Source organism: Aplosporella prunicola (assembly GCF_010093885.1).
Source record: "Aplosporella prunicola CBS 121167 unplaced genomic scaffold K452scaffold_17, whole genome shotgun sequence".
Taxonomy (NCBI): domain Eukaryota; kingdom Fungi; phylum Ascomycota; class Dothideomycetes; order Botryosphaeriales; family Aplosporellaceae; genus Aplosporella; species Aplosporella prunicola.
In genome coordinates, this window is record NW_022983545.1 from 439,165 (window position 1) to 465,016 (window position 25,852).

General features: G+C 57.3%; 15 protein-coding genes across 15 annotated transcripts; 4 read left to right on the top strand and 11 right to left on the bottom strand.

Moving 5' to 3' along the window:
* Positions 1-117: 117 nt before the first annotated feature.
* Positions 118-1,437, bottom strand: K452DRAFT_53575 (uncharacterized protein). The gene has a single exon (XM_033546810.1). It carries the CDS (start codon positions 1,145-1,147, stop codon positions 524-526), a length of 624 nt encoding a protein of 207 aa, XP_033395976.1. The 5' UTR covers positions 1,148-1,437; the 3' UTR covers positions 118-523.
* Positions 1,426-2,124, top strand: K452DRAFT_289030 (uncharacterized protein). Its single transcript, XM_033540761.1, has one exon. It carries the CDS (start codon positions 1,728-1,730, stop codon positions 1,986-1,988), a length of 261 nt encoding a protein of 86 aa, XP_033395977.1. The 5' UTR covers positions 1,426-1,727; the 3' UTR covers positions 1,989-2,124.
* K452DRAFT_53573 (uncharacterized protein) lies at positions 2,079-3,980 on the bottom strand. The gene has a single exon (XM_033546809.1). The coding sequence runs from the start codon at positions 3,771-3,773 to the stop codon at positions 2,169-2,171; it is 1,605 nt and encodes a 534-aa protein (XP_033395978.1). The 5' UTR covers positions 3,774-3,980; the 3' UTR covers positions 2,079-2,168.
* An 833-nt stretch (positions 3,981-4,813) lies between these two features.
* Positions 4,814-5,591, bottom strand: K452DRAFT_53591 (uncharacterized protein). The gene has a single exon (XM_033546813.1). The coding sequence runs from the start codon at positions 5,388-5,390 to the stop codon at positions 4,899-4,901; it is 492 nt and encodes a 163-aa protein (XP_033395979.1). The 5' UTR covers positions 5,391-5,591; the 3' UTR covers positions 4,814-4,898.
* Positions 5,592-8,119: 2,528 nt separating this feature from the next.
* On the bottom strand, positions 8,120-10,637 carry K452DRAFT_299636 (uncharacterized protein; the record flags this gene model as incomplete). Its single annotated transcript, XM_033542251.1, has 3 exons — positions 8,120-9,178; positions 9,227-10,547; positions 10,618-10,637. The coding sequence occupies 3 exons, from the start codon at positions 10,635-10,637 to the stop codon at positions 8,120-8,122; spliced, it is 2,400 nt and encodes a 799-aa protein (XP_033395980.1).
* Positions 10,638-12,154: 1,517 nt separating this feature from the next.
* Positions 12,155-12,947, bottom strand: K452DRAFT_53585 (uncharacterized protein). Its single transcript, XM_033546812.1, has one exon. The coding sequence runs from the start codon at positions 12,852-12,854 to the stop codon at positions 12,381-12,383; it is 474 nt and encodes a 157-aa protein (XP_033395981.1). The 5' UTR covers positions 12,855-12,947; the 3' UTR covers positions 12,155-12,380.
* On the bottom strand, positions 12,948-13,429 carry K452DRAFT_53584 (uncharacterized protein). The gene has a single exon (XM_033546811.1). The coding sequence runs from the start codon at positions 13,311-13,313 to the stop codon at positions 13,041-13,043; it is 273 nt and encodes a 90-aa protein (XP_033395982.1). The 5' UTR covers positions 13,314-13,429; the 3' UTR covers positions 12,948-13,040.
* Positions 13,430-13,674: 245 nt separating this feature from the next.
* Positions 13,675-14,753, top strand: K452DRAFT_310029 (uncharacterized protein; the record flags this gene model as incomplete). Its single annotated transcript, XM_033543298.1, has 3 exons — positions 13,675-14,026; positions 14,089-14,393; positions 14,445-14,753. The coding sequence occupies 3 exons, from the start codon at positions 13,675-13,677 to the stop codon at positions 14,751-14,753; spliced, it is 966 nt and encodes a 321-aa protein (XP_033395983.1).
* A 376-nt stretch (positions 14,754-15,129) lies between these two features.
* K452DRAFT_53636 (uncharacterized protein) lies at positions 15,130-16,382 on the top strand. Its single transcript, XM_033546814.1, has one exon. It carries the CDS (start codon positions 15,507-15,509, stop codon positions 16,257-16,259), a length of 753 nt encoding a protein of 250 aa, XP_033395984.1. The 5' UTR covers positions 15,130-15,506; the 3' UTR covers positions 16,260-16,382.
* A 515-nt stretch (positions 16,383-16,897) lies between these two features.
* Positions 16,898-18,347, bottom strand: K452DRAFT_289035 (uncharacterized protein). Its single transcript, XM_033540762.1, has 2 exons — positions 18,194-18,347; positions 16,898-18,135 (listed from the first exon to the last, which is right to left on the bottom strand). The coding sequence occupies exons 1-2, from the start codon at positions 18,197-18,199 to the stop codon at positions 17,356-17,358; spliced, it is 786 nt and encodes a 261-aa protein (XP_033395985.1). The 5' UTR covers positions 18,200-18,347; the 3' UTR covers positions 16,898-17,355.
* A 190-nt stretch (positions 18,348-18,537) lies between these two features.
* On the top strand, positions 18,538-19,341 carry K452DRAFT_327654 (uncharacterized protein; the record flags this gene model as incomplete). Its single annotated transcript, XM_033544936.1, has 4 exons — positions 18,538-18,606; positions 18,628-18,900; positions 18,968-19,135; positions 19,213-19,341. The coding sequence occupies 4 exons, from the start codon at positions 18,538-18,540 to the stop codon at positions 19,339-19,341; spliced, it is 639 nt and encodes a 212-aa protein (XP_033395986.1).
* A 321-nt stretch (positions 19,342-19,662) lies between these two features.
* K452DRAFT_273913 (uncharacterized protein) lies at positions 19,663-20,525 on the bottom strand (the record flags this gene model as incomplete). The annotated part of the gene is made up of 2 exons (XM_033539166.1): positions 19,663-19,821; positions 20,001-20,525. 2 exons carry the CDS (start codon positions 20,523-20,525, stop codon positions 19,663-19,665), a joined length of 684 nt encoding a protein of 227 aa, XP_033395987.1.
* A 593-nt stretch (positions 20,526-21,118) lies between these two features.
* Positions 21,119-21,463, bottom strand: K452DRAFT_53655 (uncharacterized protein). Its single transcript, XM_033546815.1, has 2 exons — positions 21,182-21,463; positions 21,119-21,134 (listed from the first exon to the last, which is right to left on the bottom strand). The coding sequence occupies exon 1, from the start codon at positions 21,383-21,385 to the stop codon at positions 21,197-21,199; it is 189 nt and encodes a 62-aa protein (XP_033395988.1). The 5' UTR covers positions 21,386-21,463; the 3' UTR covers positions 21,119-21,134; positions 21,182-21,196.
* A 1,626-nt stretch (positions 21,464-23,089) lies between these two features.
* Positions 23,090-24,049, bottom strand: K452DRAFT_335339 (uncharacterized protein; the record flags this gene model as incomplete). The annotated part of the gene is made up of 1 exon (XM_033545222.1): positions 23,090-24,049. The coding sequence occupies exon 1, from the start codon at positions 23,660-23,662 to the stop codon at positions 23,090-23,092; it is 573 nt and encodes a 190-aa protein (XP_033395989.1). The 5' UTR covers positions 23,663-24,049.
* Positions 24,050-24,703: 654 nt separating this feature from the next.
* On the bottom strand, positions 24,704-25,569 carry K452DRAFT_310035 (uncharacterized protein; the record flags this gene model as incomplete). The annotated part of the gene is made up of 2 exons (XM_033543299.1): positions 24,704-25,423; positions 25,492-25,569. The coding sequence occupies 2 exons, from the start codon at positions 25,567-25,569 to the stop codon at positions 24,704-24,706; spliced, it is 798 nt and encodes a 265-aa protein (XP_033395990.1).
* Between the last annotated feature and the right edge of the window lie 283 nt (positions 25,570-25,852).

The following is a 25,852-nucleotide window of genomic DNA, read 5'->3' on the forward strand; positions in this document are numbered from 1 at the left end:
AGGGCAGCAGTTGAGCAGCAATTCGCAAAGCAGCTAAAGCAGCCACGCAGCCGGCTCAGGCCTTGACTCGCGACCCGTCGTGAGCCGTGAGCCTCATCAGCCTGCAAGCCAAGCCCACGGCCACGGCCCTACTTTCCCGTTCCTCTCTCCCCAAGTCATGCCATTTGCAAATGCAAAAAAGCGAAATGCCAAATGCTAATGCAAATCCCGTTGCGCGTACCTGAATCCCACAATATTGTACCTACGTAACCATCTCATCCTACCCACCTACCTACCCATACCCATACCCACCTATATCCAGTGACAGCCCACCCACCCACGTGCGTGCCGCACCCCGGTCGTCCCTCCCGCGCCGGGCGCCCTCCATATCTCCGAGTCTCCGACCCCAGTCACCACCAATCCCAGTGACCCAATCGAATCCCATCCCATCCCATCCCACCCCCTCCCAAAACGAGCACTCGAAACCGCCTGCGCCGCCCGAAGCGGAAAGGGATTGACGACGCGCAGCGGGCGGCGAGTCAAATCAAGGGCCAAGACTTCGACTCCAGTTTTTAAAAGAAAAAAAAAAGTCAAGCACAAGCACAAGGACAAGGGCCCCGGCGGCCCGCGACCGACGGCCTCTGACCGACCTGCGCGGCCGCGACGCGACGGGATAGGGCAGGCCGCGCAGCTCGGCTACGCACTGTACCGTGGTATGTCGATACGCGCGCGCGCGCATGCACGCACGCACGCATGCAATGCAGGGCGGGCACGTCAAGCGAAGGGGGCGACGCAGCGACGCTGTTGGTGGACGAACGAACAAGCACGAAAGGCAACTGGGAAGTGGTTTGGAAGGAAGAACGCGCGCTCCGAACATAGATGGATACCATGTGGACGGAGGCAAGCAAGCAGGCGCCGCGGTGCGCGCCGGCGGGGCAGCATACATACCTAGGTAGGTAATGCCGCCACCGCCGCCGCCGCTCGTCGCTGCGCTGCTGTTCGATTTGTCGTGTGTGAGTGTGTATGTAGCTGCTACTATATGGCACGCACCCCCGTTCCTGCGTGCGCACATGCAAGCAAGCAAAGCAAAGCAAAGCAAAGCAAAGCAAAGCAAAGACACTTTGCTCGCTGCTGCTGCTGCTGCTGCATGGCTCGGCAGTCCTTCCATCCGCGCCTCGTCCGAAGCCCCGTCTGCAGGGACGGACCAAGGCGCGCGAAAAAAACACAATAAACAATACAGACGTGCGGGCAGGCCAAACCCGGAAGAATCGAAAAAAATAAGAAACCGCGGCGAGGTAAGAATAGGTAGAAGAAAAAATATCGCGCGTGGTGAAAGGGTAAGAATATAGAAAAGCAAATATCAGCCTAGCCGTGTCGATTCGTCATTTTTTGCACTTGTGAAGAAGAGGTGAAAAAGAGCCACGAGGCACAGAGATGGGGGTAAGGAAGAAAAAGGAAAAGAAAAAAAAAAAAAAGAAAAAAAGAAAAAGAAAAAGAAGAAGATGGTGGCACAAATCAAGCCAATGAGCAAAACGCCACACGGTCTCTCGGACCGAGTATCCCGGATAACGCCCTTGTAGGTGATAAAAAAAGCAAAAGACCCAGCTCAAGCCGCTGACATGCAGGGGCGAGCGTTTTGCCAGAAACGTCGAATAGAGCCACCCAAATGCGTTGGTGGGGTTTGGGAAAAAGCAAAAATGAAGTGCGCCGCCGGATCGAAGGAAACCGAAGATGATGGATAAGCTGAAATGAGGTTTTTTATGCACAGAGGAAATCGGAAAGATGCTCAAAGAAACGACTGTTGGTGGTATCTCGTTCTACGCGATAGGACGGAAAGTTGGAAAGGTGGCGGCGGCGCGGGTATGAATGTAGAGGTCAAGGGCGTTGTGGCGGAGATCTCAGATCGAGAAGAGATGAGGAGAAGATTGAGGAGAGTTGCGCTTGCCGATAAACACGCTGGTATGATAATGATGCTGATGATAATGATGATGGCAACGCTATGCTGGTAGGAGAAGATGTTGAAACGGTCGTTGGTAGCATGTGCGGAATTGCAGGAACCGTGCTGCTAGGTGGAAATTGTGGGTCGAAGGTGATGAATTGCGGGGTGCTGTACAAGACCACCGCAAGAATGTAACTGATTGGCGCTCCGAAGGCGCGGTGATCGTCTCGTCGTGTGGGTTTGGTCGCCCTTATGCCACGCCGAGCATGCTCCTCCTCTTGGTCAGCCTCCGACGCGGAGGGTACTGGTACTCGGAATCGTCGGGGAACGGCGGCAGCTCGAACACGGGCGCCCGCTCGGCGGCGCCGCGCGCCTCCATCTTGATGCGGTTCGCCGTGCTGGGCCTCGGGTAGTAGGACTCGCCAATGCTTCCCGAGCGCGATGACTCGCTCATGCGCGAGCTCGAGCGCGGGCTGTACATGGTGGACGAGGCGGGGGTCGAAGGCGAGCCGGGCGTCATGGGCGTGGGCGGCATCATGGGGCTGGGCGCAGACACGCCGGCCGGGTTCGTCATAGGCGAGATAGGCGAGAGGATGTCAAAGCTATCCTTGCCGATGATGCTCTTGCTCTTGTTCTTGTTGCCACGCTTGCCCTGCGGCAGAACGGCGATCTTGGCGAGCGACAGCGTCCTCGAGATGCTCCGCAGGCGCCTGTGCGCCGGCTTGCTGCTGTCCTCTTCCTTCTTGGGCGATTCCTTCTTGGCGAAGGGATCCGAGTTGAGGAAAGCAGGCGCGCCCAGAGGCATTGGCGGAGCCGTTGGCGACGACGAAAGGTTGGAGCGCGGGAGCTGCATGGATCCTGAGCGTTGCCTGGCGTGGATGGTCGAGGCGCGTTTCGAACGCGAGATTTGCGAGTATGAGGAGCGCGCGGAAGAGGGACGCGCAGTGGTCTCGGCAATGGGCGAGGGAGGGGTGAGCACCTCGAGCTCAGACTCGGTCACGGCCGGCGAGGGAGAGCGGGAGGGAGAGAGCTCGGGCGTAGGCGTCAATTGGCTGCGGAAATCGGTCGTGGACCTCTGCAGCTTCGGGCGGTTGTTGTCGAGCATGTGAGAGGGCGGGGTGGCCATGCTGTAGTGCCTGTTGATCCTGACCTGGGAGCGCAGAGAGCCCGTCGAGGGCGTCAAGGGAATAGGCGGCGCCGAAGCAGCATCGTAGGAGAGCGGAGATCTCGTGAGAGGCGGGCGCAGGGCGCTGGGCGCCGATGACTTGCGCCTATTCCTCTCAATGGTCATCAACTTGGGCGAGTTCTGAGTGTGCAGGAACGAGGCCCTGTCGGCAGACACCGGCTGCCTGTGCTCGCTGAATGATAGCCTCGACATGCGAGGGACTGGAGAACGAAGGATGGGGACGGCATTGGCGACGGCAGGCACACTGTATGTCCGCTCCCGTATGGTGGCCAGCTCGGCCACGTCAACGACCTTGGCGCGGCCAGCAGAGACGTATGAGACGGCAGTGGCAAGGTTGCAGGGCTTCGGGCCTGCCGATGCGGCAATTGGTGTGGTGGGAACGGCAGAGGCGTCCATGATGACAGGCTCCTCGTCCTCGATGTCGTCGAAGTTGTCGCCTGACTCGGCGTCGGTGGGCGAGAGATCCTCCTCGGAGGAGAGGTAGCGGTCTTGGAGCATGACTTCTGAAGAATCCAAGTCAGGGAGGGCGGACGGTGATGAAGGCTGTAAGCGAATCCTGTCCGAGTCATCGAGGTCGGGAGTAGTAGCGGCGGAGTCGGAGTGCTGGGGGCGGTGGTAGGTCTTTTCCAGCAGCCAGGGCTGTTGCATTTGGAGCTGCACGTCCTCCATTTTCCGGGGAGATTCAGGGACGACCGCTCGCAGTCAGGGTCCTAGGAAGGGAAGGGGGAATATATTTTTTTTCTTGAATGGGGGGGGAAGAATTTTGGCTCGTCCGACTCAAGGCGGGGCTCTGGTTGATAAAGGCGGGCTTTGTTCGTGGCAAGACAGGCGTCCCCGGGCTTGGGTGAAGAAGCGGGCACCAGGGATGGGTGGCCGGGAGACGGTTATATTGGGATGAACTGACGGCAGCCCGTGCGGCCATGGAGGGTTTCAAGTACACCAGACGGCTGCCAAGTCAATCAATCCGACGGACGAGGGGCAGGCGCAGGCGAGAAGGGGAGTGCGGAGGGGATGTGCAGCGGTGAGCGGCATAAGCGTTCTAGTGCAGCCCGCCCCTGCGCCAGAGGAGCCGTTTGATCGTTGTCAGCCCGCATGTCGGCTGACACATGACGCTATCGCTACGATGCGCAGTCTGTCTGAGGCACGCGCTCCGTCTGATCTCCTTCTTACGCGAGCTGAGGGAGAGAGAGACGAGAGACGAGAGACATGGGTGATGGGGGAGGAGGATGAGAGGCTTGAGCTGCGGTGGACCCTGTGCGTTTTCCCAGCGACGGTCGCACCATGGCCCGCTGCCGACGCCGCCGCACTGGCTGTTGGAACGCCGGCGGAGCGCCGCACACATATTCTTTGCTTGATGTTTCCATCCATTGCTTTGTTCTTTGGTGGTGGTTGGTTACACTTGCAGCTGTCATGGGTGCATGTCGAGTCGTGCAGCGTTGGGGTTTGTGATGAGTGGACGAGCGGAAATTGGCCTCTCCGCACGCCTCATGAAAAAAAGAAAGAGTCGCCGGGCATGATCAGCACCGGGGTGCCGGAGGCCGTGACGAGGCTGTGCAGCTCGTGCCTGTGCATCAACCACCACGGCGTATCGCAATCATCCGTCTCATGCGCCCGATTACGCTGATTGCATGCGAGATTGTCGACATCATCTCTCTATCCTCTCTGCTTCCGGAAAGACCCTGGCTTGCATTGTGCGCCCGTGCCATCACCTTCCATCATCTATCTTCTTTACTGCCATCAATCGCGATCTGCCCTCTTGACGAAACCCTTTTCCGACCCTTCCCCAGACCGTCCCTACCCATCTCTCTTCCTCTTCATCCGGATACTCTTTTCCCTCAAACCCCTGTAGGGTAGGAGTACCGAGTACGCAGTAGGGACCCAATCACCCTTCCCTTCCATCCATCCATCCTTCACTCCTACTCCAACACCCCTATCCAGGTACCCTGCTGTCTCGCCCCCATCGTCAGCGACGATAATCACCAAACACCGTGCGCAGTGGGTAGTAGCTAGCGGCGGCGCCTCGGCGCTTGCAGCAGCAGCAAACTCGAGACTAAACCCACCAACCCACCTCATCAAATCCAATCGATCCCTCCAACACCAGCACACGCACTCATCACTCGATCGAAAAACCTGGCAATGCCCACCACCACTCATCGTGCCATCCACCTTCCCCAAACTCCCCTCCGCCATCTTGGCCCCAAACACACCCCTGCCAATAAGCCAGGAACCGCGTGTGCCAGCCCGTCCAGCTGACACGATAATAATAATACTATCGCCCTGCCCCATCTGATATATCGCATTCTCCCATCCTATCGCACCTCTGACTGCCTACATGATCGTGTTGGCATGGCCAGTGAGTTGCGCGTGCCTGCATGTACGCATGCACGCATCCTTCCCTCGCAAACCTAGTCCGAATCCAACAACCTTCCACGATCCTTCCATCCATCCTTCTCCCGCTCGCTCGCATTCGGCCGACCGACGGCGCCGCGCCGCGCCGCAACGCACCGCACCGCACCGCACCGCAGCGGACGTCAAGGCCGCCGCAAGGACTGGCAGACACGCGCTGGCACAGGCACACAGGCACTTAGTAGGTAGCAGCCCAGGCAGGCAGCAGGCCAGTCCCTCCCCAAACAAGGCAAACAAATCTATTTCCATACCCCGCGCAACCATGCTAGCCCCGCCCGCCTACTACGTATGTAGCATGTAACGACTAGGCAGCCAGGCCCAGAGAAGAAGAAGAACGAAGAAGAAAAAAAAAAAAAAACATTCCTTCAGCGGACCCCGACCAGCCCCTCCGCCCCTCCAAGTGCGCCCCCTGACTGCGCTGGCGCCCTCCCAGCCAACCATCGTCGGCACTACGAGTAGAACGCCCGTCTGCGCGAGCGCAAGGCGCGCAGCCACTCCCGCAATCCGCCGCCCTACGAGCGTAGGTCCCGCTTGCATGCCCATTATTGCCAGTGCTGGGCCGGTCAACGTGGTGGCTGGGAAGAAGGACGGACTAAATACGTAGGTAGGCAGGCAGTAGGCACTTGCGTGCGTGCGGTGGGCCAGACCAGGCATCCAATTCGGGCCAGACCGGGTGCGCGGACGGCGTTTGCTCGTCGACACACACGCTCTCTCTCTCTCCCTCTCATCAGTCGCAATCTTGGTCTCGAGGACAGAGCGAGTGGACGACGGGCACGAGTCCGCCCTGCGCCGGCGCGGCGCCGGCTGCGTGCTTGCGCGCGCACTCTACCTAGAGCGGCTATACTGTACAGCAGAAAGGTTTAAGCACGACCAACGGATCGACGGGAAATGACATCGCCCTACCAAACCATCTGCCTACTACATACGTATCGTATCTGGCAGCACAGGTACTCTACCTAACGTCAACCGCCTAGAGTACCTACCAAAGCACGCAAACACCCCCACCCCTAGAGTACCTACTCTATCATTACATCCCTACCCGCACATCGCGCTACGACCTAGCCTCCCTACCTGAAACACCCCGCCGCGAACCAACCCAGCAGGCCTAGCACGGCGTCGCAGCAAACGAGCTCTGGCAGCCGAGGCATCTGTCTCTTGTCTCGTCTTGTCTTGGACAAAGCAGGCAAGCGCGGCTACTTGCTGCTACATACGTAAGGCCAGACCACTCAAGGCAGGACGAAACCGTTTCGGGCAACCAGCCGTCCGGCCGCCCACGCGGCATGCATGCAGGTACGCGCGTGCGCCAGCCAGGTGCCGTGGCAGGGATCCCTTACCCCGGCCGCCTGGCTTCCGTCCGTGGAAGATTGGAGATGCGTCGTATCTCCGCTTGCTTCCATGTGGAGGGTGGGCGTGCTGTGCTCCGTGTAGGTGCGTAGTTATGTATGCATATGTTATGTGAGCAGACGCGGCTGGCGTGTAGGTGGTGTGATGGTGCAGAAAAAAAAAAAAAAATAGGTAGGTTTATGAATGGGTTGTGTTGATCTACGTACGCCCGTAGGAGTAGAGGATGCTGTTTATGTGTATGTGTGTGCGTATACGTACGTTACAATGCGCGCGCGCGCGAGTGAACGAGGAAGTAAGAGAAGCTGGGAGAAGACGTGGATAATTGTAGGTATGAGAACGATAGAACAAACAATAATACAGATATAAACCGCACCTATATACAAACCCAACCACCGCCCTCCTCTTATCCCACACCTCACAACCACAACTACCACACCCACAGACACCTCCTCCCATCGCAGACAACAAAACCCACGGACGGAAGCAACCCAACCCGCGCCGACCAGCCAGCCGGCCAGCCGCCCGCCCAATCCAGCACCAGCCTTCCAATCTCGGTAGGCCGCGCCCGAGAGCCGGCGGGCCTAACGTCCTAAACGGCAGCACGGCAGGCCTCGGACTCGGACTCAGGCTCAAACACCTAGCCACCCACCGAGTGCAGCCGCCTAAACATAGGTACAGTACCTAACTCTAGGTCTGCCGCAACCGCCGTCGCCGCCGCCGCACCCGCTGCCATTGGCGTATGTGCCGAGTATCAAGATATACCCATGTACGAGTACGTATGGATAAGGTCGTCGACTTAGGCGCCCACGCCCACCACGCGGCCCGCGGCACTCGCTGTCGCAGGTCCTCCTGGTCGTTGCCCATGTCTGTACCGGAAGTGCGTCTCTCCGCGCTGCGTGATGACGACGGTGGTGATGACGATGATGGCGATAGTAATGCCCATGCCCATGCCCATGATGATGTTGCTGCCGCTTTTGTTGCAAGCAGATGACGATGACGATGATCGGAAACGCGCCCTGCCGCCGCCACAGCGCGCGGCGTTCAAAAAGATGGAACAGGAAAATGTGTTAAGTCGCAGGAAATCAAATCATCAATCCAGTCCAGTCCATCAAGTCCGTCCAGTCCGTCCGGACCACATCTCCTCCACCCCGTCCCCATTCCCCATGGCCCAACTATCTCCCCCACCATCCCTCCCCCTCTCTTCTTCCTTCGCGCTGTCGATCCTACTCACACCACCATACCATCGTCACCACCACAGACCACCCCTACTCCAAGGCCATGGGTTCGCCACCGCTGGTGCCGCCCGTGCTGGCGCCCCCCGCACCACCGCCGCTCTCAATCCCCCCAGCACTATCAACACCACCGCCGCCCTTCTGCCTCTTGGCATCGCGCTCCGGCTCCGCCGCCGATCCCTCCGCGCGCCTCTTCTCGCCCTCGCGGCGCGCCGCATCCTCACGCGCTTGCCGCCGCGCCTCCTTATCCTGCCTCTCGCGCTCCTTGCGCAGCGCCTTGCTCTCAAACTCATGCCAATCGCCCTGTAGCTGCTCCAACTCGAGCGCGCGCCGCGGTAACGGTTCCTCCGCCGTAAAGTACGGGTGCTCTAGAATGTCCGACGCGCTGGGCCGCGCTGCCGGATCGTACAGGAACATGGCCGACAGCAGATCAAACGCCGCCGGCGTCACTCTCTCCTTGTACTTTTCCGCAAACGTGCTAGCCTTGCGCTCGGTCGGCCGCAGAAGCTCGAACCACTGCATTTCCACTATCCCCGGCCACTCGGCCCGTGTCGGCGTCCCCAGCACGTTGTAAATCTTGTCGAGCTGGTTAATCTCTCCACCGTCACCGGGGAAGATGGCGTGTTTCGTGAAGATTTCAACTAGCACGCAAGCAGCTGACCATATGTCGACCGCAGGGCCGTATTGCGTCTCGCCGAGCAACAGTTCGGGCGAGCGGTACCAGATTGTGATGACGCGGTTCGTGTAGTCGAGCTTTTTGCGTTTGGCATAAAACCGGGCGAGACCAAAATCAGCGAGCTTCAGGAGCCCAGTGTTGCTGACCAGGATGTTGGCGGCCTTGATGTCTCGGTGGAGCACACCGCGTCGATGGAGGTAGTCAAGTCCCTCGAAAAGTTGTTTGGCGAGGTCCTTCTTCTGAGAGTGGTCGAGCTTGAATGTGGGGTGGTTGAGCAAACCCGTTAAATCGTGGGATAGGTATTCAAAGACCATGAAGCAGTCGTTCTTCTCAACCATGACCTCTTGCAACTTGACAATATTGTCATGGTTGAGGGATTGAAGAAGTTTGATCTCTCGAATGGCTGTAACCGGAAACTTCGAAAATTAGCAGCTGGGATAGATGCCGACTTTACAAGTACTTACTCCATCGCGTTCGCCCTCCATCCTAATCTTCTTGAGGGCAACCTTGTCCTTGGTGTACACGTGGATTGCCTTGAAGACCTTTCCGTACGTACCAGACCCCACAACTGATTCGTTACCAGGCTTGCGGTAATAAACAGAGTCTGAGGCCGCAAAATCCGGCTCCAAGACTGGCTTAGGCTTAGGCCGCTTCATGATCCTCTTTTCTAGACGCTTTTCAATCGGGCGAGATTCTGGACGACGTGCCGACCTGGCGTCAGTAGGCCTGTAGTCTGAGACTCTAAAGTCTGGTGGCCTGAACGCAGATGCCCCGGAATCAGACTTTCGATCGTCGTAATCAGGCCTTCTATCTCTGTCATCACCGCGCCTGTAATCGCCTCTTCTGTCATCTGCCCTGTAATCCGGCAATCTATCATCCCGGCTCCTGTAATCCATTCTTCTCTCATCACGGTCCGAGTATCTGTAATCTGATCTCCTATCATCGTACCTGTAGTCTGATCTACGATCGTCAGACCTGTAATCGGACCTGCGGTCATATGGCGGATCATAACGTCTGTCATTTCGAGGATCGGGACGAGGATCAGGACGAGGATCAGGCCGGGAATCAGGTCGAGGATCCGGTCGAGGATCCGGTCGAGGTTTTGAGCTGGAAGCCGAAGACGAAGGAGGCAAAGCACTGGACTTTTTCGCAGGCGCACTTTCAAGAACAGACGGTTTGGCAGTAAGCTCCACCTTTGGTGCTGCAGATGCAGGAGGCCCTGATTTGGTCTTGAGAGCAAAGCTTATCTTGGGTCCTGTCTGAGCCTGAGCACCTTCTGCCTTGCTGGTTGGAGGTGGCATGTTTTTCTCTTTTTCCTTGTCTTTCGAGCCCTGGTCCTCAACTCTCAAATCTTTTGAAGGCCGGAAAGGGTTGTCTTCCTCGTCCACCGAAGACGGTGGCCCGGATGTCGTTTGAGAAACCTGGCTGACTGCCTGGTTTGCGACAGCATTCTGTGCAGCGGGGGCAATGAGACTGCGGTGTTTGTCAATAGGCGCGCGGCCGCCGCGGCTCCCCGTCGCTGGAGTCCAAGAAAGATTGCTGTAATGACCGCGTCCCCTTGCAGCGGGTGGAGTTGGATAGCTATTAGCTGGCGGATAACGCCTGTCGGAGGAATTGTAGGAAGCACCGCGGTATCCGCCATGTCCCCCCCGGTAAGAAGGCGGTGGAGCTTGGTAGTTTTGCGGTCCGCCATATTGTTGTGGTTGATTGTAGTAGGATGCTTGGGACGGGGGGTAGTTTGGAGGGTATGGCGATTGGTTAGGTGAGTATCCGTGCGGTGGTGATCTGACGCACGTATGTCAGCTTTTCGCTTTGTCTTTTCGACCCGGAAAAAATATTTTGGCGAATATCGAACTTACCCATGATGGCTGCCATAATAAGGTTGACTTCCCCATCCTCCTCTCCCGCTGTGGTAAGGTGATTGAGATTGCGGAGAGGCGTGGTGGGGAGTGGTGGTATAAGGTGGAGTGTGCGAGTAGCTGCGAGTATCTACTGGAGGGCGGGGTGGCCGCCCTTGGTTAGAGTATGAGTCGCGCATATTGTCCTCCCCGTCTTTCGACCTTGCGGTATCCGAATCGTAATCGCCTCTGCGTTCCGGTGTGCTGGGCCTAGAATGAGGCTTATGATCGCGAGGTGGCCTTTGACGATCGGGAGCAGTGCGTGAGTCGGTCCTGTGCTTGATCCTTGTGGTAAAAGCCGGAGGAGACCGAGACCGGGGTCGGCGAGGGGTAGAGCGGGATGGCTCGTCCTTTTTTTCTTGTCTCGGGGGTGGAGAGCGACGCCTTGACAGCGATCGTCTCGAACGCGGGGTCGGCGACCTGTTGGCTCGGCGGGGTGCGCGCGCGTCAACGTCTCTGTCCCTTCTCGGTGCCGGCTCAGCAGGCTCTCTGTAGTCTCTCCTCCTGCCCTCAAGCGACGGGGTGCGCCGGCGATGAGTGTGGCGTCTGGTGGGTGAGCGGCGGGGTGAATCCGCGCGTCTGGGCCTCTCCCTTCGCTCGGGCGTGTGCGAGCGTTTGCGGTGCCGGGAAGGCGTGGGAGCGGGTCTGTAACGCGAGTCGACCGACCTGGAGCGGCGGCGGGCGGACGAGGGAATGTAGGTGTCGGGCGAGGAGCGGCGTGCAGCGGTGCGATCGCTACGGTTGGGACGTGGAGAGTATGCTCTGTCCGTGTGCCTGTCGGCAGGTCGGGAACGCGAAGGCGAGGCTTCGACGCTCGGGCTCCTGCGGCGCTTCGTCCGCTTGGCGAGCTCTCTGGAGGGCGATGGGGTTTGGGTTCGACGACGTTTGGTTGATGGAGGGTCGTCGTGACGGTGCCGGTGAGGTCGCGCAGGTCTTTCTCCACCCGGCGCTCTGTTCCTGGAGGGTCGGTAAAGGTCGTCCTTGGGATCTCTTGGCGACGGCGAGCGTCTGTCGCGGCTCCTGCGGCGCGGCCTGCTCCGGGATCTATCGCGCGACCGGACTGGTGGTGGATGTGAGGGCGGGTGCGTGTCGTCAGAGGGTGATTGACGGCCTGGGACGTTCCTCTCGTGGCCTCGTCCACGTCGCGCCGAAGCTGGCGAACGTCCCCGCTCGCGCGACAGACTACCGTCACCCGCTGGCCGGTCTCTAATCCTAGCTGAAGATTCCTCGGGTCGCCACTGGTCTATCAACGGCGTTGACCCAGCCATAGAGACAGGCAAGAAGACATGTGGGCACGCAAGCAGGGTGCAGGTGTGTCGGCGGCACGCTACGCGAGCTGCGAAAGGAAGAAAGGCATCCACTGATCCTCTTCACTTACCCCCGACGAGCAGAAGGAGATGCAGGCAGAAAACGGGAAAGCCTCGCGACCAGCGACAGTGTTGGCCTGGGTGGACGAGCCGGGGACCTGCGCGTGTCAATGATGCAAGCTGGGAGGAGTGGAGAGCGCACGCGCGAAATGCACTGAGGCTCTCCCGTCCCGAAGCCGGCTAGGTCGAGCTAAGCGGCGGCGACTGACATGCAGTGACAACCCCAGCGCGCCGCCACTCGACTCGAGTCTTTTCGCCTGTCGTTTTTCCTTGCTCTCCCTCTTTGGTTTTTCGCCGCCCCCCGCCTAGTCCGATCTCCTCTCCCTCGCAGTGCACACGTCTCACGGGCCAAGCTATCTACAAAAACACGCACAGCCAAGGCACGCCGCGAGCTGCATCATCGAGCCCATCCCTGGTGCAGAGGCTGGCTGGCCCTCGAGTTCGCTTGTCGTGCCTTCGAGCGGGACGGCCGGTTTTGAGCGTTGTAACTTGTTGCTTGGAGTTCCAAATGTCCCCCATTCCTGCCCTCGGGCTTCTGAGAGAGAGGGGGCGGTTGGTGGTTGGTAAGCGGCGAATGCATCAGATTTGGCAGCCTTTTGTTCGCTCAATCTCCGTCCGCCTAACCGCCATGTCTCCGCTGAAGCGGCTAAATGCGAGTGCGAGCCCGGCGTCAGGACACCTGTGGCCTTCACACGAAATGTAAAAGACCTCAGGAGGCTCGACTCGGTCAGGTCAGTAGACGCGACCTGCTTTCTGAAAATGCTGTGATCCGTGACCGTATGTATGCCGTGTGCAACAACTGAACGACGGTTCCTCGTGCTTCCCATGAGGTGCTGCTTTGGTGGATAAGGCCAAATATCCCATCACTCCCGCTTGATATCATGACCCCCGGACGGAGGGCGGACACGACAAACACTCCGGGAACACCATCACTCGGCCAGGCCCTGCCAGCGAGCCAGGCAACGGGGACGGCCAAAAAAGCAGCATGCCAACATCGACCTGGAAGTTCTGCTTTACGAAACCAACACCGGAAGCTCCGTTCCGTGGGCATCCCCTCCGCGCACACGCCGCAGCGAATGACACGTCCACATAGGGCCTCTAAGACAAGACTGAACTGTTGCCCATCCAACGCGACACGTAGCAAGGTCAAGTATATGTTGCGGGCGTGAGAGGGAGGCCGGATCGGCGAGGGTGGAGCGGAGTACCGAGTAGCGCACGATCAATCGGGGCGGGGGCCTTGCGCGCGCAGGCGGTAGCAGAGGTCGACGGCGGCAAGCCAGGGACATACATACCGGCGTCGTCGAAGTAACGGAGGGTGGTGGTGTCTGGCTGGCTGACGATGGCAGGAGGACGCAGAGCGGGTTCCCCGTCGCACTGAAGCGGAGACTGGTCACGTGCGCGCGACCCTCCGAGCGCGGGCTGACGCTGCAGGGATCTCAGCCGTGTGGCCTTAACATGTTCCCTGTCGCAAGGCGTCACTGGCAAAATCTCCCCGATATGTGTCATAGCGCCCTACTTTTCACTACTCATGTTATATCGCTAGAGACAATGGTCTTCTCTCCGCGTCCTTCGTAACCCGTACTGAAATCCGTCCGAGCTTGCTTTCCATCCCGCACGCATCAGCTACAGCTCACAGCTCCCTCCACCATGGACTCTGACCACCCCAAGCCCATATCCGCCATACCATCGCATCTTAGCTCCGCCAACAACGGCGCCCAAGGCTACACCGAGGCCAGGGACCGCAAGGAGCGCGAGAACCTCTTCTCCTCTATCCAGTCCTCCAGCACTGACAGGCAGCCTATTGACTTGCGCCACCCCAACGGCACCTATTCCAAGCCCACCATTCACCGTGGCAAAGCGCCTCTCAACGGCCTTGAGGAAGAGCATGCGCGCGACCCGCGGGACGAGGCTGGCCCTCCCACTCCGCTGGCCACGAGCCGCCCTCAGAGTCCCTTCACGCAGCATCCGACCATCGACTTCGACGGGCTCAGCTGGCCTAGTAAGCAAGCTCCATATGTCCGAATACCCGGTGGCATTGCAGGTGCTGACAGTAGCATATAGGTCTCGGAACGCGCGAGCGCAAGGAAGCTACAGAGGAGGAGAAGGAGGAGCGTCTTGCGAAGCTCTCCGGCGCCGTGAAGACCATCCTGGAATGTCTCGGTGAAGACCCCAACCGCGAAGGCCTCCTCGAAACCCCGGAGCGTTATGCCAAGGCCATGTTGTTCTTCACAAAGGGATACGAGGAGAATCTGTTCGATATTGTCAACAGGGCTGTGTTTCACGAAGACCACGATGAGCTCGTCATTGTCAAGGACATTGAGGTCTTTTCCCTCTGCGAGCACCACTTGGTCCCATTCATGGGCAAGGTACTGTGACGTCCAAGCCAGTGTTGTTTCTTAGCTAACTTTGCGATTCAGATGCACATTGGCTACATCCCCAACCGCCGCGTCCTTGGGCTCTCCAAGCTCGCGCGCATCGCCGAAATGTTTGCGCGTAGACTGCAGGTCCAGGAGCGCCTGACCAAGCAAGTCGCGCTCGCTTTGTCCGAGGTACTCCAGCCGCAGGGCGTTGCCGTCGTCATGGAATCCAGCCACCTGTGCATGGTCATGCGCGGCGTGGGAAAGACCACCTCTACCACTACCACCAGCTGCATGCTTGGGCGCATGAGATCGACGGCGAAGACTCGGGAGGAGTTCCTGAACCTCGTCTTTGGCAACAGGCGCTAAGCCTCACACGTGTGCGCATTGCGCGCATGATTACAAAAATCCCTCCAGTCAGCGGTTTCGGCGTTTAACATACCGGGTTGGGTAGAAAGGCGTTTTGCGGGCGGTCCATACATCGCTTCCACTCATATCATAGAGTAGGACATTTACAGTTTCAACACTGACCGGTAAACCGTGTATGTAGGTAACCCCGCTTCAGAGGCGGATCTAGCTTTTTCTTCTATTCTTCAGTCTCGACCATGGAAGTCACAATTATTTTGGTTCTATCCACTTGTCTTGCTTCTGCGTTCGTGGCATCTTGGCGTAGTTGAGAGCTTCTGACATCATAGCATTTTCATAACCGTGGGCTGGACTTGTCTCCCATAAAATTATACGGCTTCAACCGTGGGCCATGTGCCAGCTGATTCTCTTTTGTCTGATATACCGTGTTTATACCATGCTGTACGAACTATCGCCGGGAGGATAAATAGTGCAGCATCCCGCGAGACCTGTCTGGTCTCACCGTCCCCCAACACTCACATCTACCATCACTTAATCACGAACAAAATGAAGGTCGTCTCTGTTATCGTGGCCGCTTGCGCCACGGCTGCCCTCGCCGCCCCTATCAATGTCAACGGCAAGACAGAACGCTCCGCAAGTACGCACCAAGTCCCCCACAGCTGCACCTCATCGCTCTGCTAACCAGCCTGCCGCGATTAAGAGCCCACAGATACCCCCAAAGAGGAAGATGCCCCAATCGCCAAGCTCCTCGACAACATGGTGATCAAGGCCCCGGCCAGCAACTTCCAGACGGACGAGTCGGACGCCCGGCCTATGTACAAGGTGCAGACAGAGCCGAGCAAGCCAGCTCTGCAGCGCGGGCCTGTCGTCCCCGCCGAGGAGACAGAGGACACTCCGTTCCTGTTTGCGCCCTTGGCTAAGCGGGGAGGCGGGGCTGCCTTTTTAGACACTTACATCAATCTCGTAGTCGCCGACGGTGGCAAAAGGGTAGCAGAGAAGATCAACAAAGAGGCCGAGAAAAACAAAGAAGAAGAGGAAGAAGAAGAGGAAGAAGAAGAGGAAGAAGAAGAAGAGGAAGAATACGACGACGACGACGACGACTTTTGGCTCCAGCGCCGCGGCGCCCTGGAGACGCCTCACCTCCCCCCCAACGCGACCGCCGCTAAGCACGACAACTGGATGACCTGGCTGAGCGACTACGTAGTTTCGCAGTACCAGCATGCAGCCCCGAAGGAAATAAAATCGACTGAAGAAGGATCGGAAAAACATGAAAACGACCCGTCTGCGCTCCGGCGCCGCAGCAAGCAGGAATCGCCCACCGTGGTCAACGGCAAGGCCGTGTCCGACGATACCCGCGAGGCATCGTACCCGCTGTACGATGACTACGGCATCAAGTACACACAGCTCTGGCATAAGCCGCCGTCGAAGCGCAGGCATGGGCCCTTGATCGTTGAGGATGTTAGTGCCGAGGGCGAGGGCGAGCGAGCTGCTGACGGGGTTGGCGCCTAGGTGCGCAGGGATTGAGAAGCTAGGATCGTTCTGGGCTACGTGTGTCGTGCTGGACGCTTTGGTAGCCGATGGATGATATGGGATTGGAAAGGCATGCTCTGTAGGTTTTAGGTGTTGTTGCGCTCTGTCTTGGCGCTTTTGACCAGTGAGGGAGTGTCGGAGCATAGGCAGTGGCTCTTTTCTTCTTTCCCTGTTTTCTGTCAGTTGGAATCCCTTTACTCTGAGTACTCTGAGTAGGTAAAGCGAATGGTGTTACACCTACGTTGTATCTATGACTTGCTGTTTAGACGCTATACAATCATCATCTCCCATTTTCTCCAAAACAACAAAGCTCACTCCACCAACGCAACACACAGTGTAGTGGTAGCTCAATCAAGCAGCCCTCCCTCACTGTCAGACACCATCCTCCCGCACCTCTCCCCACAACACACACTGCGCCACACAACAAGCCAACAACGAACGCACTCGGAGACTTAGTCGCACATATCCGCAACTCTGAGCTCCGGTCTCCGATCTCAAACTCACTCGGAGACTTTGTCGGCTACTGAAATCGGTGACTTTTATGTGCGGCGCAGTGGTCTGTACGCCGAGACACGTGCACGTTTGTTCGCCGAACTGTTGCTTTATTGTGTATGTCTATTGATTGTTTGGTTCTGTTGCAGTTTATTTTTTGTTCTGACGGAGCCTTAAACTGGTACTCCTGGAGAGAGCGCCGTCTAGCTCTTCGTGTGTGTATATAGCGCTATTCTCTGTCTGTCTGGCTGCGTGCAATAGCGTCATCTAGTCCGCTAGCAGACGATCCCGTAGTCTGATCTGTGCTTCCCTACCTATGCCCTGGCATGTCCTGCTGCCGTCCTCGCAGCGCCATAGATGCAGATAGCATGATGGGCAAGCCTACCCACCTGCATATGCAAACAAGCAGCCTCTTCTGTCAGGGCGCGGCATAGCTCAAACGCTGCACCTGCAAGCTCCCTCTGCGCAAACAACATCATGACCAACGCTCGCGCACCACTGCTGCCCCAATCCCAATTCTAGCACTCAGCAATCCCAAGTCTCAAGTCCCAGCCCAAAGCGCCGCATAAACGGAGTTCATAGCTCAACCCAGACTCGCCCGCCCTCTCTTCCTTCCCGGACAATCCCTCATCAAATGCCCCTTCTTCCCACACGAATGGCACTCTGTCTTAGACAAGTCTGGCCCACTGCCACGCGGGCTGCCACCGCCACCAGAATTCGAAATACTCGACAGCTGATTGAGCTTGACGACCTTTCCAGCACGCTGACGCGCCGCTTGCGCCAGCCGCGCCTTCTCCGCCTGCCGCTTCTTATCGCGCTTCGCGCGCACCTCGGCCCTGCGCTGTTCGCGCGCAGCGGGGTCCTCGTCGTCCTCGCGCTCTGAGTCCTCGCTCTCGTCCGAGGAGCTCGCCTCCCCGTTCTCGGCCTTCTTCTCTGGCTCCGGCTTCCGCCCAAACGACATGCGGCCCGTGACGAGCGGTGCGGCGGCCTCGTCCTCGTCGCTCTCGTCGTCCATGTCCCTGTCGCCGTCGCCGTCCTCGTCGTTATACGCGCCCCCGTCCAGCTCGCCATACCCCGCGCTCACGACGCGCAGCGCGTTGCGGGGCGCATCGGCCTCGGGCGCGCTGAACGAGAGCACCCAGCGCGTCTCGCCTGCCTCGGCGGCGGCGCGGTCGAGCGCGGCGTTGCGCTTGGCTTCTTCGGCGGCGAGGGCGGCTTGCACGGCGCTGAGCGTCGAGGCTGACTCTTGGCCTTGTTGCGAGAGGCGTTGGCGCTTGGAGGGCGGGCCGGTGGGCGTGCTGGGCTCGCTGTTGTGGGCGCTGCTGGGCTTGTTGGACGGCTTGGCTGCGGCGCGTTGCATGAACTGTGGGGTTGGGGTTAGCGGTGAGGTAGTGGAGTGGGAATGGAGAGCTTGCTCGTACCTTCATGGTGAGGAGGCGTGAGGACGCCGTTTTCCCAGAGTCTGGGGGTGCCATGGTGGGTGGTAGGGGTATGTGTGATGCTGTTTGGTTAGTGAGGGATTGGAGTGATGTTGTTATTCAAGTGATGGTAGCTCTTCACTCTGTGATTATGTACTTGATAATGGTTGCGACAGACTTGGGAACTTTGGACATCAAAACGTCGCGGGCCGCACGAGCCAACTCTTAAGCAACCAACCACCGACCTCAAGATCACCATCACGGCAGCAACCAGCACGACGACGGCCGTCCGGGACCAGCAGCCAACAACCTCCTCCCACACACACCTCCCGCTCACGACCACGACAATGTTCCGCCTCGCGCCCGCGCGCCTCCGCAGCAGCCTGCAGCCGGTCCAGCGCAGCAGCGCCGCTTTCGTGCGCACCGTCGCCAACAAGAGCAGCAGCAGCACGCCCACGCCGTCGGTCGACGCCATCCCGGCCAACAACCCCGCGCCCAAGGCCCCCGCGCCCAACGTCTCGGCCACCAACGCCGTGCCCACCAGCTCCGAGGGCTCCTTCGACCAGGTCCTGGTCGAGAGCGTCGAGAAGGGCGAGGCCCTGCGCACCGCCCAGGCCCCCAACCGCCAGGGCATCTGGTCGAGGAGCCAGCAGCCGCGCGAGCGCGCCATGGTCGGCCCGCGCTTCGAGCAGACCATCATGGAGGACCAGGTACGTTGTGCTTGTTGTTGTTGTTGGGGGGTTTGGCATTGAAACGCAATGGCTGACGACGGGCCAGCCCCGCCCTTATGCCGCCATCGATCTCATCCACAAGCAGCCCGTCCGCTGGGTAAAGGAGCGCACCGTCTCGTGCGATGGCGGCGGAGGGCCATTGGGCCACCCCCGCATCTTCATCAACGTCGACAAGCCGCAGATCTGCATGTGCACGTACTGCGGCCTCCCCTTTGTAAGTGTGCCAATTGCTATCCCCGCACACACCCGTCTCGAGAAGCGGCGTTTGCTGATTTTCGCAATGCGTGACAGGCCCACGAGCACCACAAAGAGCACCTCAAGGCCCAGCCGTCCTCGCCTTACCCCCTCGAGCCCACCGGCCAGGAGGGCGAGGTCGAGTTCAGCCAGCGCATCACCAACGAGCCGCTCGGGCAGAGGTAGACGGGCGGGCTAGTTGTAGAGTGTGAAATGCGGCATTGGAAAGAGAGTGTGCTGTGTACATATGCGTCGAATGTTTGAAGTTGTATTTTTGTCCTTGCGGAGCTCGCGGACTTCTCTGCCTCGCCGCTGTCTACCTAGAAGTAGGCACCAATCGATTACCCATCATGCACGCATGCCATTGGCATTCCAAGCTGCCTTGCTCGCGCTGTCATGTACAGCCAGCTAGCCAGCATCATCACGTCATAGCCACCATGTCGCAACCACCCTCATCCAGCACACACACCTCCCCTCTCAAAACCGCTCCTCCACAAGCAAACGCCCTCAGTTCTTCTCGCCCTGGATCGTGGCAACGACCTTACGCGAGTGCTTCGAGGCCCGGAACTCCAGGTACCAGATGCCCTGCCACGTGCCAGTCGCCAGGCGGCCATTCGAGATGGGAATCGTGACCGACGCGCCCACGAGCGCCGACTTGATGTGTGCCTGCAAAGAGAAAAAACGCAGCCTGTTAGCCACCACTGGACCAAAAACAAAAAACCACCGTACCCAATCCCAATAAATCTCCCTTTCTCGCCCTGTCCCATACATCCCCTCACCCCCTCAGTCCCACCGCGTACTTAAGCAGAAGACGACGCAAAAGAAACCCCACACCCAACACTCACCGGCATATCATCCAACCCCTCGGCACTATGGCGATACAGATCGCCCTTGCGGTCCTCGGGCGCAATCCGATCCAACGCATCCGACATATCGTCGCGCACATCCTCGTCCCAGTTCTCATTCAGGCTGAGTGCGCACGACGTGTGCTGCACGAACAGGTTCAGCAAGCCGACCTTGTACTCGCGCAGCTCCGGCAGCGCGTTCGTCACGTGGTCCGTCACTAGGTACGCGCCCTTGGACTTGGGCGGCAGCGCGATCGACTTCTGGAACCAGGACATTGTGGCGGGTTGCGGTGCTGGTGGTGTTGTTGGGAGGGTTGGTGGGTTTGCTGTTGCGAGGATGTTGTTGTAGCAATGTGCCGGCGGGCAGCAGGCGCACGTCGCGAGCGTCGGGACTGGCGGCGTCGAGTTGAAGAACGGCTTAAATGGTAGCTTGAGGATGCCGAAGAAGATGTCGGGGAAGAAGGCGAGGATGAGGACGAATAGGAAGATCGTGCTCGACGATGCTGTTGCCGTCGGAAGTGGCATGTTTTGCGGCCGACGTCATTGGGCAGTGTGGTAGGTGGGGTTGGTTGCCGTTGGCGCGTTCCCTCTTGCAACGTCGTGGCTCACCGACTCTAACTTATACTGCACGACAGGCGGGGAACACCTAGGCAACCACACAACGTGCGCGCTATCGGAGAGACAGGCTTCCATTTGCTACCTGTGTATTTGTGATACCCTGACTCGATTTGCAATTTTGGTTGCCCAGCTGTGCTTGAAAGCAGAAATCCATGGTACTGAAGAGAGAAAAAGAAACTGCAGTTCCGTCCACTCATCAAAACTGATGAAAGCCTACATCGGAGTGGAAAGTAAAGTAAACTCAATAATTGACCAATCAGTCGCTCGCTTGTTCGCTTACTCGTTGAAACTCGAAGAAGAAGGGTCGAGTCGATAGAATTGCTGGAAGAAAAAGAAGAGCTCGGAAATGTCGTCAAGAAAAGGAAAACAGCTGGGCATGAAAGGTCGAAGTTTTGGTCTCATGAAAGTCGTCTCGATGAAGCGCTAAGTGGGTGTCCAAACCTTCTTGTCTGACCGTTTTTGAAAGCATTCATTGAAGCGGATTCGTACTCCTGTGGAGAGCCTTGATGAAGGAGTCTATGAACATCAGTAAGACGAATGACACGGTCAATGCAGGAACGTACTCAAGTGAGGTTGCTTCAAGGACGTCTGCGGACAAACATGGCGTTACCGTAGGGGCCAACGCGCCAGGTGCCGGGCTGACAGGTGGCCTCAATGTCGGCGTATGAGCGAGGATTGTGGGAGCCGTCAAGCTCTTTGACGTCGAACATCTGGTCAGGACGAGGGTTGTACGGTCCCATTGCGTTCGGGGCGAAGATGTTTTCCATGTGAGCTATGCGGGCGTTGTCTATCCTGACCTCACGCTCGGTACGAGCGCGCCAGACGTGCTGACGCTCGCCGGGGTGGTTGATAGCACGATCGTAATAGCCCGGGTAGTAGCCGGGGTACATCATGCCGTGTGGACCGCGGGGACGAGGGTGAGGGCCGTAGAAGGGAGGCTGTCCAGGAAAGTAAGCAAATGGTGGACCGCGCATGAAGCCGCCGGGCATGAACATGGGTGGACCAAAGGGCATTGGGTGGAGACGCGGCTCGCGCCTGGGCGGCGGGTTGTTGTCATCTACGATGCGAACGGGATGGTCGTAGACGTAGATGTGCGGCTCGTCATTCCTAGGGCGAGGAGGAGGCATGCCGGCGAAGGGGTGACGTCTGCGAAAGTCGTCGTCTATCTGCATTGGGGAGAGAGAGGTTGAGTTGCAGTTGGTGTTGGGTGAGATGAAGTAGGTGGGAGGAAGGTGGGCTTTGTGCAGGTGGAAGGGCGCGGGAAGTAGGTGGTGCCGAGGGAGAGAGGGAAAGAGGGAGTCACCCGGCCGACAGAACCTGGCGACGATGCGGCTGACGGCGCCAATGGATGCCAACTTACCGACCAGAACCACCAGCTCCTCTTCGGTCCCCTGCGCCTCGATACGTCTTCGAGCTCCAATTCTGAGAAGGGCCAGCACATGGTTGCTGTGCTTGCGTCTGAAGGCGGTTGAAAGTTTGGAAAGCAAAACTGGCCGGTGGTAGAGGTGGAAAAGGGTTTGTCTTTCCCTCGAGATACTTACACTTACCCCCTCCGTCAGGCAACCATTCAGTCCTTCGTGCGACTCCCCATGTTTGCTTCCTCTCTCACACAGCAGCACCGTCAGTCACCGCCTCCAACAGACCCGCACCTAGAACGGAAGGTGTCATGTCAGCTTCGGCTATTTGCTACTGCCTTCCGACCCTCTCCTTCCTGCCATGGACCGAGTCCGCCATCCACGTTGCCATGTCCGGTCATCGGCTACCTGCAGCGTGGTACGCATAAACAGCTGGCCCCGAGGACACTGAGCATCATTGACCACTGCGGATTCCCGGACCGAACTTGCTTCATTGGAACATGAAAAAAACAGCGCTATGGACGGTATTTACGAAAACAATTGTCCCATAACTCATGGATGGTGCCTGCGCACTCAACTTGACCCCCTTCGGCGCTATAGTCTTACCCTTTACGATCCTTCAGTCACCTATTTTTATCAACAAAGACTTTGTTCCTCATATGACAAGCAATGTCTCGACTATGCGCTCAGCCGAGGAATGACTATGAGCACATGGTCCCATTGTTGAAGATAAAAGGCTTTGAAAAGGATTGGAGGAGCTAGCCATGCAGCGTCGTCCACGCGGGTCTCTACAGACGCAACGTTTTTCCGACCCGCCTCGAACCATCACTCCTCGAACAGCGAACATTGTTCATCGACAAAGACCCCAAGATCGCAAGTCTTTGCAGTCCAAAGCCGAAATACTTCAGGACTTTCTTGAATAGTTGGGCATTATTTGTGGTCATCAAAGCAAGCAACAAGACACCCAAAACCCGGTACATTCGAATTTAAGCAGTCCATTGGCATCATCCAGACCAGCCCCTTTCAATGAAGCCTGTCCCCTTCCCATCCGTTTCTTTAGCCACGATCCACTCCACTCCACCTCAACCCCCCCAACTCCATCTGCCTAGGATACAACTACGGCAGTGACCATTCACCAATTTCCCTATCCCGCGCTAAATCATTTGCGACCCCCGGCATGGGCGGCGGAGGCGGAGGCGGGGGTTGCCGTGCCAACGCTGGATAATAACGCGGCGCATACGCCGCTCGCCGGCGATACATACCGCCCCTCAGCAGCGCCGGGTCCAGCAACCCAAATGCCCACCCAGGCCTCTCCCACTCTTCTCCAAGGTCTCCGTACAGCTCCTCGTCCCATAGCAGCGGCATGTCCGCCTCCGGCGCGAACACGATGTTGAACGCGGCTAGTCGCTCGGTTGCGAGGAGCCGGATCTCTAATGCCTCTTCTGCGGTCCAGAGGTTGTGCAAGAAGGGGATGTTGGGGCGGTTGATGATGGGGTCGAGCAGCCGCTGGTTTAGTCGGGGGTGCAGGGGTGGTTGCTGGTGCGGGTGTGGCTGCTGGCGTTGGTGTGGTGGTGCTGATGGTGCTGGGGGGCGCCGTAGCTGGGTGCGGAGGTAGGGGAGGAGATAGCAGGTTGTGAGTTCGGAGAGGAGGAAAAGCAGGAGAAAAATTGGGATGTCGTAATCGTCCATTGTGGTTGTTTTTGGTAAGGGTGTTTGGAAGTTCGTCTGGTGATACTGTTGTGGTTGTGGTTCTGGAACACAGGTTGTGGGATGTGAATTGCAGGACAAGAAGAAGAAGCAGTTCTTTATACGTCTGTTCTGGCGTTGCCTTTGGGGTTTGTGTTTGCGAGACGGTTCGGTTTGCGTGGACAGCAGACAGTGTTGATGGGGATCGTGTGCGATTGTTTGGTGTCACAATGACAAGGCAAATCGATCTGGGATCGCTTTTTAGATCTGGTTTCTTGATGTAAAGCAAATGGATCTAGCATACTTTGCTGGATGCAGGACAACTGCTAGTTGCTTGTTGAGATGGTTAGGTGGTGTGGAGGCGGTGTTGTGCTTAGAGGTGGAGTTGGGGTGGTTGTTCAGTGGTATTCATGTCATGATAGTCAAACACGCTCAGAAGCAGTAAAATCAAAATCAATTCATGATATAGATCCCTATAGACTGACGAGCTAGGCTCTGTCTACCGGGGTGCTATGGAGTTTTTGAATGCAAAACCGTTGGAGCAGGGGGAGACTTCACTGACGCCGTTTTTCTTGTGCTTTGTATCAATCTGAATATCCTTTTGCCTGAATCTTCCCATACCATGTACTCTCCACTGTCCTCCTTAGCCTTGCTGTCCAGAACTAGTCAGTGACTGTAGTGTCGTCGTCGTGTGGTGAGCTGGCAGTGCTGTGGGTGGATGAATGCTGAAGTGTATTTTATCCTAATGCGCGGGCTGTACGCGTATTGGAGTTTGAATGCCGACGTGTTGTGGGAGACGTTGCTATAGTAGTGATGTTTTTGTGTCGAATGCAAACTGGGAATCGGGTGTTGTTGTGCAAGCTAATAGAAGCTGTCGGTTATGGAGCAAATGCGGAAAGGTCTTCCGACTTTAGGTGTAACTCTTTTGGTGAAAGGATTTGAGCAAAATTTTTGTAGTGGAGAAACCGTAACGTGTCCCCTGGTACTCGGTAACTACGAGTTTGAGTGGAGAGGTGTTGTTGAGGGAGGTCCGGATCATGATGGCTACTGTGGTTTTTCCAGCATTTCGAGGAATACTTTGTGGAAATATTGATTTCCCTCATATTCCCTCTCCTCAGAGTGGGACATAGCTTCGTGTCTTTGTCCACACCAAATGATAAAATCATCCCGAAAAGTTGTCCGGATAAGTTCTACAGCAGCGCGGTTGCTCCCTTTCCTTTTCGCAACTGTCTCCAGCCAAGTGCGGCTATCTTCAAAGAAGACGGTGCAAAAATCCCTGATAACAGAGAAGGAAGTGAAATACCAAAACTTAAGAGTCAAAGATTCGAGGTTGGGGGCATCTTTGAGGATATCGAAAGCGAGTCCAGCACACCGAGGTCGCGGTGTTTCTTCGTGATAGTCAACGATGCGGATATGCCGGAGCCTGGATCTAGTCTCGGGACGCAAGTCCACGATGAAGGAGTAAAAACTCTCTAGTTCACAAAAATCAAACCTGTTTCCGTAGAGGAGTGATGCGGCTTCAGCATGAACGGTTTTGTTGGCCAGCAAAAGCTTCGTTGTTATTTCGTCCACCCAACAATTAGAAAGATAATGTGTCTTTTGTTGAAAATCTTCCTGTCCAGTCTCGAAGCCTGAGTGTAATGATGATATCTGTAGGTAATTCCTGCAGAGGGCATGTTTGTAGATCATGTTCCTGATCTCACCGGGCAGATCGAGAAAACCAAGTTTTCCATTTCTGGTCAGCGAGCTGTCTGCTTCTTCTTCCTGTGACGAGGTCAGCTTTGAGAAACAAAGAGTACACGGAAGAGCTCAAGGATGTTCTAATGTCTTACCTGCGTGGGCGATATCTCATCGCTGAGACGTTGCTTCTTGCGAGGCGGAGACCCCGAGTCTCGGCTTCGCTTCATCATTCCTTGTCTGACGGCATGAACGGATATGGTGGTGAAGGTGAAATATAGAGAGGAGAGAGAAAGCTCTTATGCATCTACCCAATGGTCGTTTGTACGAGTTTAGTTGCCAAGGGCAAAGAAAGAGCGTTGAAGTCAATGTACCTGTGATGGTTTAGAGGAGAGGAGGCGGACGGGCAATGAGCTTTTATAGCCACTAGACCACCTGGCACACCTGACTGTAGCTGCCATATTGAGCAGTCACCTTTTTCTGAGCTTTACTTTACTTTATACGTGAAAGAGGTCA